We start from the raw sequence: 7,386 nt of genomic DNA on the forward strand, positions 1-7,386 counted from the left end.
TACCGGCTTCAACCAATCAGGATTAATGGCTTCTCTTTGCCCGCCCACTTCATCGATTCCCCGCCCACTCGCCGACGAGTACTTTCAAACGCATTTAGACAAATGTTAGCGGTTTCCTGCGAGCTTCTTTCAAGCCCATTATTGTTTTTTAACAATAATCTACAGAATAAGCGATGGACACGCAGAATTCCAAACATTTTCCAAATTTTGAACAACCCTACTGGACATGCTCGTCCACTGTCGGATAGCCGGCGGGATACTGTTCCAGACATCAGGTCCGGCATATTTGATGGAGCGATGATCTTTTCGGTCGATCATATGATATTTGGACGACGTGGACGCGCGTGTGTTGTATTTGTGCGCTTTTGATTCCGACGTAGAAACAGTCATTGAAATATTCGGGGCAACGACCGCAGTGGAACTGATACATAACCTTGGCGATTTCTAGTTACGTGGATGATTCATTACGTGTTGATATATCTAATTCTGAAAATTACCGCGCTGGCCACTCAAAACCTTCTTGCGGGCCACGGGTTGACCACCCCTGCTATAGAAGGTCCTTTGTGATGTACCAAACAACCGTGAATGATTGACAGGCCAGGGAGTCACTGTTCTGGCTCTATGGTTCGGCCTTCGGCGACGCTGCTCAGGCAGACAGGCTGCTGTTGTCGCGACGTTTGGACGCAGGGATATAGCGGGCTATTTGCGCAAGCAGAGCTTCGGTTTCTGTGTTGCAAAATTTGTATTTTGGTTATAAAAATATCCATGCAGTGTCTCCATTTGTAGCAACGTGTGTTTGCATCATTTCCCTATAGTTGTTGTATAACAGCTCCAACTAATGTGTGTTGTTATTGTAGTACGGCAAATTGTGAAGTCTTGTATATTGTAGTTCAGTTAATGAATAAGTTGTATCAGAGGCATGCTCACTGAATTAAAAACAACAGACGGCAACGTAAAAAAGGCATGAAAAGGAAGTGGCATTTGTCGTAGGCGCAATAAATATGTCCCCTAGGCCCAGTCTACGACAACATGTTGTGCGTGACGGACAGATTTTTCGTGTGAAAGGAAATTTTCATCCGTACCGTTCCGTTACCACAGATTCCACTCTGGCCATAGGCCAGGTGGGTGTCTGATTTTAAAGACTACCGTACTTTATAGTCTTTTCGACACCTTCCTATCTTTTCAATGTTTTCATTGTACGGTATCGCAGTCTTGTGGTATATTGAAATGAGGGAATTTCTATAATAATAATTTGAATTGAGTTGAATTGTGATAGCCTGATAGGCCCTACTGTAATCTCGTGGCCGGAGACCGGAGTACTATTCAATATTCATTCAGTACAATCTGCTTGTGTCTGGGTATGCTCGTTAACTGGGTGATGTCCACTATTGTCCAGAATGGAATTGATGGGTACGTCAAGCGCAACTTTCCGTTTAATTGCCTAGCTATTCAAAGCAAGAAACCCTTCTGTCACGCGCAACTTGTTGCCGTTTCCAGTTACATTGTTACATTTCTGGTAAAATACTATTCCACGACACTGGCTCATTATACTTGAAAGAGTGATGTGTTCTCTTGCGTTCATGGTGGTTGATTGCTCATATTGCCGACTGTTATCGAAACAAGGCTAACAATGGCCTGTTACCAGGAATATATTATGCACCAGCAATTTGTAATATCAGATTATTGAGTAGGCTACTTGTACATCAAAACATGTTGAAATTAGGTAATTGCAAGTTTCAGTGATAGATATGAAATCAGTTGGAAGTATGGTTAATTACCAAGAGCGTTTTGTTCAGTCGGTCAATTTATCCAGTAACGTACGTAGCTTTCGTGCACTTTGCTGTCATAAAAGGCCATCGCACTATAGATTTCTAACCTACAGGTAGATGTGCAACTCAAGTGGTCGCACTTGAATACGACGAGAGGTCTACTGCTGAGCCGCCTAAAACCAGCATAATTTGTGGTCATATAGCTGGTGATCCTAGAGCTCGAATGTAATAAAAGTTAGTGTCGGGCAATGGAACAACTCCGAAATAGCCGTAAACGCCTATTGTTCCGAACAATCCGAGCGCTGCCACACAGTGACCATAACAATCGCCAATTCCATTGAGCAATTGTTCGGAACAATGCCGATTTTCATTTGTATTTTCGTAATCAGTGCCACGCCAGCTTTCAAGTAAGACCAGTTTTGATACATATGGCTAAGCTTCTTTCTAACAGGCAATTTTTTGTTCAACTAGTGTTAAAATGAAACTAAACTCCTAACAGTCTACCTGACCAATTGGTCTCATAATAGCAGTAGGCTACTTTGTTGTTGGTCTTCTCTGAACACACTTGTCAGCTAAATCAGTGGTTCTCAACCGTAGGTCCGCGAGGTATATTATATACAATTTTTGTACGGTACCTTAATTTCGAAACGCAATATGTTGAAGCCTAGTCCAATGATACTATATATATAAAACATCAAATACTAAACTGATTCAGAACTTCGTGACGTAATATTGGCGCGGGAAACATATTTTATTGGATTTGAATGTTCTATTTGACTTGAACTTCGTGACATGTCATTTGACGACATGCGAGCGACAAATACGAGCTTACTCGCTAAACCGCGCAGTTTGCGCGATCATTCGTTTTCAATTCATCCATTTTGTGCTGGACCGCAGTCAAACTTGGGCACCCGAAACCCCCTAATTGGAGAGATGACGAGCTTGAAGGGGGCCCAAAATTATTTCGAAAATGAACATAAATTATAGAGTCTTTTTTAAAACTTTTTGCAAAATTTTTCAATTTCTTTTCGCGTCTTCCGCGATTTTGTGCGACTAAATGTCTTGCTTGTAGGGGTGGACTGACGAAGTGCTTCTTGGGCCAGGATTTTTTGGATGGCCCTTATAGCTGTCGTCAGGTGTTTTCGTGCGGCGCATTGTATTTGCACTAGCCATAGTAGCCTACATCTGGTGGTAGTAGCCAATGAGCAGGTAGCACAACAAGGTGCTTGGTTCGACACTGAAACGCTTCTTCTCTCGATATTGTTGAAGAATAGAATATTATTCGAGTTGGCTTGGTCGGTTAAACCCATGGCCTTCGGCGCGAAAGAATGTTTACGAACGACTCTCAGTGGTAGCATGTTTATCGTGACAATGCAATTTTACCTATAGACTCAACAGACTCACTACCGTAAAATCACATGAATTCCATCATGAACATAATTAATTACGATTGAAAGCCTCTAAATGTCACTCTAGCACAATATAGGCCTACTTGCCAAAACGCTTGCATACTTTACATTTTGGGTTGATGTCAATTTAAGTCCGCCGGTCCGTTGAATATTTTCTGAAATTTTACCGATCTGTGATGTGAAAAAGGTTGAGAACCACTTAATCCTATTTCATTTCCTGTTTAAACCTTTGTCACTGTTACATTATCATTATTTTTGCAGTTTGTAATCTACATAAAGACGAGATTATATCATCGTTTCCACATGCATAAGTCATTGATAATTTCCGGTTGACCAACTCCAATCGTTATCATCACAAAGTTTTCATTTCTTCAAAAATCCAAAGAAAATGAGCGACAATCAATACGAAGAAGATTTCGAACCGCCCACAAGCTCCACACACTCGGACGCGAGAGATTACAGCGAGGAGGACTTCAATAACGCTATCGTGGTTAACGACGAATGGCAAGACGACGATTTGCTATGCTCTGGAGGCGAATCCAATATCAAATCCGATGGACTCAAATTCGGCGTCCCTGCTAAGCCAGAGAGCCTGCAATACGAAGAACAGTCCAACAGAAGGAAAATTAGCGTCGAATTAACGCCGGAAGAGGATATGTCTTCTACATTAAACTCGACTGACATATCGATAGACCGTCTTCCCACTCCCGACGAGTTAACCACTACGACAGACGATATAGATTCGTTTGCTTCTGATTCCCCGAAACGAGTGGTGGGCGTTGATCTCGAATGGGACAATGACACGCCTGTTATTGTCCCTGAAAATAGCGATGCCAACAGATCTGGGGTTGTATTTGGCGAGGCGAGCAAAATCGAAAATACCGGGATGTATCGCACCGTTGTCATTGGCGACGAGGAATTTAAAATGGACCTTTCCGCTATCATACCTTACAAACAAGTTCTTCAGCACGGTGGGTATTATGGAGAAGGGTTGAATGCTATTGTCGTATTTTCTGCGTGCTACCTACCTGACTCGAATCAAACCGATTATGATTATATCATGGATAATCTATTCCTGTACGTAGTCAGCACTCTTGATTTGTTAGTCGCGGAAGAGTACATGATCGTGTTTTTCAACGGCGGATGCAAGCGTAGAAACATTCCCAGTTTCGCTTGGCTCAAACGGTGTTACAAAATGATCCACAGACGCTTGCGTAAAAGTCTTAAGCAACTGCTATTGGTGCATCCGTCGTGGTACATGCGGGCCGTCATCACGTTCTTTCGGCCTTTCATAAGCTCGAAGTTTAGTCGTAAGCTGAAGTTGGTCGGCTCGTTGAAGGAGCTTGCTGATATCGTGACGCTGGCCGGTATGAGCATTCCCGACGCCGTGCAGTCTCACGACGGGAAGAGGTATCCGAAACAACGTAAAACAGCCGTGCCTAAGAATTCAGATATAGCAAGCGTGTCAAGCGAACACTCGGATGTAGCAGGTCCAAGTCCGGGTCACGTTTCCTCTTAATACTTCGTGGCTAGGGCTGGGCACCGTGATTCGGGTGTTGTCATGATTTGAGTCGAGAAGTAAGGGCTGATTTTTTTCGGGCTCTAAAATTATATTCCTGTTTTCACTGCTGATATATATATATATATATTTCATTACAAGAATTACAGTTTAATAGATCCTAATTACCACCAGGAAGTCTTGCATGACAGCATCCAAAATACGCAGTAACTTGCTTTGATTACGTTTCTGTGAAGTCTTCATCAACTCAACGGCATTGTCACATCGTGCTATAACATAGGTTAGTAACATAGGACCAATTATGCTTAATGTGGTGTATGGTAATATTTTCTTTGTGCTTATATAAAACCTGCATATTTGCATACATATTTCCTCATCCATTCTGTTACGACATCATACTGATTACTGAGTGATACTTGAATACTTGACTTGAGGTCCAGTACTCTGTTCTGAGTTGAATCACTCCGTTACTCGATTTTGCCCAGCCCTGTTTGTAACCTGCTCGGTTGCATTTTTCAATGCTCGAAATTGAACGGTCGTGACTTGTGTAGTATGGTATACAATCCTAGTTAGTGTAGAGTGGTCTGTACCAAATGTTTTTTCCTTTGCTTCATACCCATTACCACTTTATTCTTTTGACCACGCTGTAAAATTTGAGGTTTTCTGCTTTTGTAGCAGTCTGTCTTCCATAGTTGGTTCTTGCCATGTTCACATGTGACAGGAATCGATGCAATTGATTCCACAACACGCTATAACTCTGTTCATTCTAAAAGAACAGGGTATTTAGGAAATTTATATGCCCCACGGACTTGTATAAGAATTTATGCTCAGTTACATGTTCATCTACTACCGCAGCTTATCCGGAGATTGCAACTAATACACATGGTCTACAAAATATTCTATCTTTAATTCCAGCACACTTTATTACCATGTAGCTGTCTGCGTCGTGGCAAAAACAGTTTTCATGTTGAGTTCAAAGTAATGGTAGGAATATCAGTCGCAGAAGTAGAAAAGTTGCAATTTAAGAGGTGTCATTAAATGCTTCAACACCAACTAACTACCGTATTCAGCAGATTTTTATATGTTTACAATGTCCGGTTTTTCGAATATGTTCCCATATATTGAAAATTGTGCTGTACAGGTCAGATCGTGCCACATTTTAATTATGATCCTTATCTAATCCGAATTTTTCTTCCACCAAGTAGAAGGAACGGTCTCTTCTCGGAGTGATCAATAAGAGTGCTACTTAATAGTTACGTAGGCCGATATTGAATTGTATTGATCTCCATATAGTTCTTGACTTAAAGTGGCTGAACATATGGGGGAATCGCATTGATTGATTAATTGCAAAGAATTTTTATATTGGTCTTTAACAATTTTTCCGACTTGCATTTTTTGTTAAACGATCTCTTTCAACTGCCGTATAGCTAGTGCATTCTCCTGTAGTGGAAGGCAAAATTTCCGCAGAGATTAGTCTTGTATCGATTTTGAGATGAATAGCATAATTTTGATCTTGCCATGGGCAACCTAGCCTAATTATATTAATATTACACAGTGATAACTACCTATTTTCATGGTCTGTGTCTGCTCGTAGGTTTATACGTACTATGCCGTTTGTATGTTAGTATCAGTATTATATTTTCAAATGATGTCTGTCGGCTTTGTAAAGAAACGAAGAGTAATGTTCGAAATATCATATTTGCTATTTTATTAAATGTGCGTCGTATGCGTGATTAACTTCTTCACTCAAATGGTTCATCCCATTTAACATGTAATATTATTTGCGCTATCAAGTTCTCACACTTATGTTCAATATATTATATCTGTAATTATGTCATTTTGAGAATTACTTACCTTTACAATGGAATACGCTGTGTACCTTGGTGCGAGGCATTGCAATCGATGTTGGCTGTCATTTCACGAATACTTCCATACCAGAGATTTACCACAACTTCAAATACAGATCGTGGATAAAAGACGCACTACCCTCTCCCAAAGTACCGACAATGCGACGCATACTGGTTATGTCGCCAATAATTTATTGATGTGTCATAACTCTGTCATTGTTTTGTCCACGTTTAATATCAAGTTTGGCTTCATGTCTGCGTCTTCTCACCGATGTCACAAGCGCCGAGTGGAGCTTGTGTTTTAGAGTTTTTCTCAGCTTAAGATTTCATGAACTGCTCATCTGCATCACTGCATGTGTCAATCCTATTATTTATAGAAGCGGAAATAAATACTGACCAATTGGCGAGAGTATTGATCAAACAATTAGGTAGTTTTCGCTCAGTAAGTGTGGCTGTCTTTTGGTAAATCTCATAACGCATAGTTGTAATGATACTTCTCTTGAATTAAGAGACAACAAGGTTCGTCAAAATACCGAGGTGACCAGAGTGTAATCAGCGTTAGTACTCAAGTACAGAGAGAGCGAAAGAGATGTCAGATTTAGTCTGCACCAGCATGATTTTTTCCTCCATTATTTGAAAATATATTCAGTTACCACGATACAAGGTTACGAGTTATGACTATTTCACTCATAAATGTGAATAAGTGATCAAACATATCCCCAAACTTACGGTTACCATATTTTGGGATACGGAAATAGGACAATTTTTAAAAATTACAAAAGTCAGATTACCAGCCTACAAAACTTCCGATTGTAGAATGCTGCTGTCGTGTTGAATAAAAA

The 7,386-nt window shown here is 40.7% G+C and overlaps 1 protein-coding gene across 1 annotated transcript in view; it reads left to right on the top strand.

Moving 5' to 3' along the window:
• Window positions 1–6,948, top strand: part of LOC145453227 (BCL2/adenovirus E1B 19 kDa protein-interacting protein 2-like) — a 213,560-nt gene extending 206,612 nt beyond the window's left edge. Inside the window, exon 2 of the mRNA XM_080331209.1 lies at window positions 3,440–6,948. Coding sequence (XP_080187335.1) covers window positions 3,567–4,697 — 1,131 coding nt within the window. The 5' untranslated portion in view covers window positions 3,440–3,566 and the 3' untranslated portion in view covers window positions 4,698–6,948. The remainder of the gene's footprint in view (window positions 1–3,439) is intronic.
• Window positions 6,949–7,386: the final 438 nt, after the last annotated feature.

The sequence above is a fragment of the Botryllus schlosseri genome, chromosome 13 (assembly GCF_051294905.1).
Source record: "Botryllus schlosseri isolate E-star chromosome 13, Bs_hap1, whole genome shotgun sequence".
Taxonomy (NCBI): domain Eukaryota; kingdom Metazoa; phylum Chordata; class Ascidiacea; order Stolidobranchia; family Styelidae; genus Botryllus; species Botryllus schlosseri.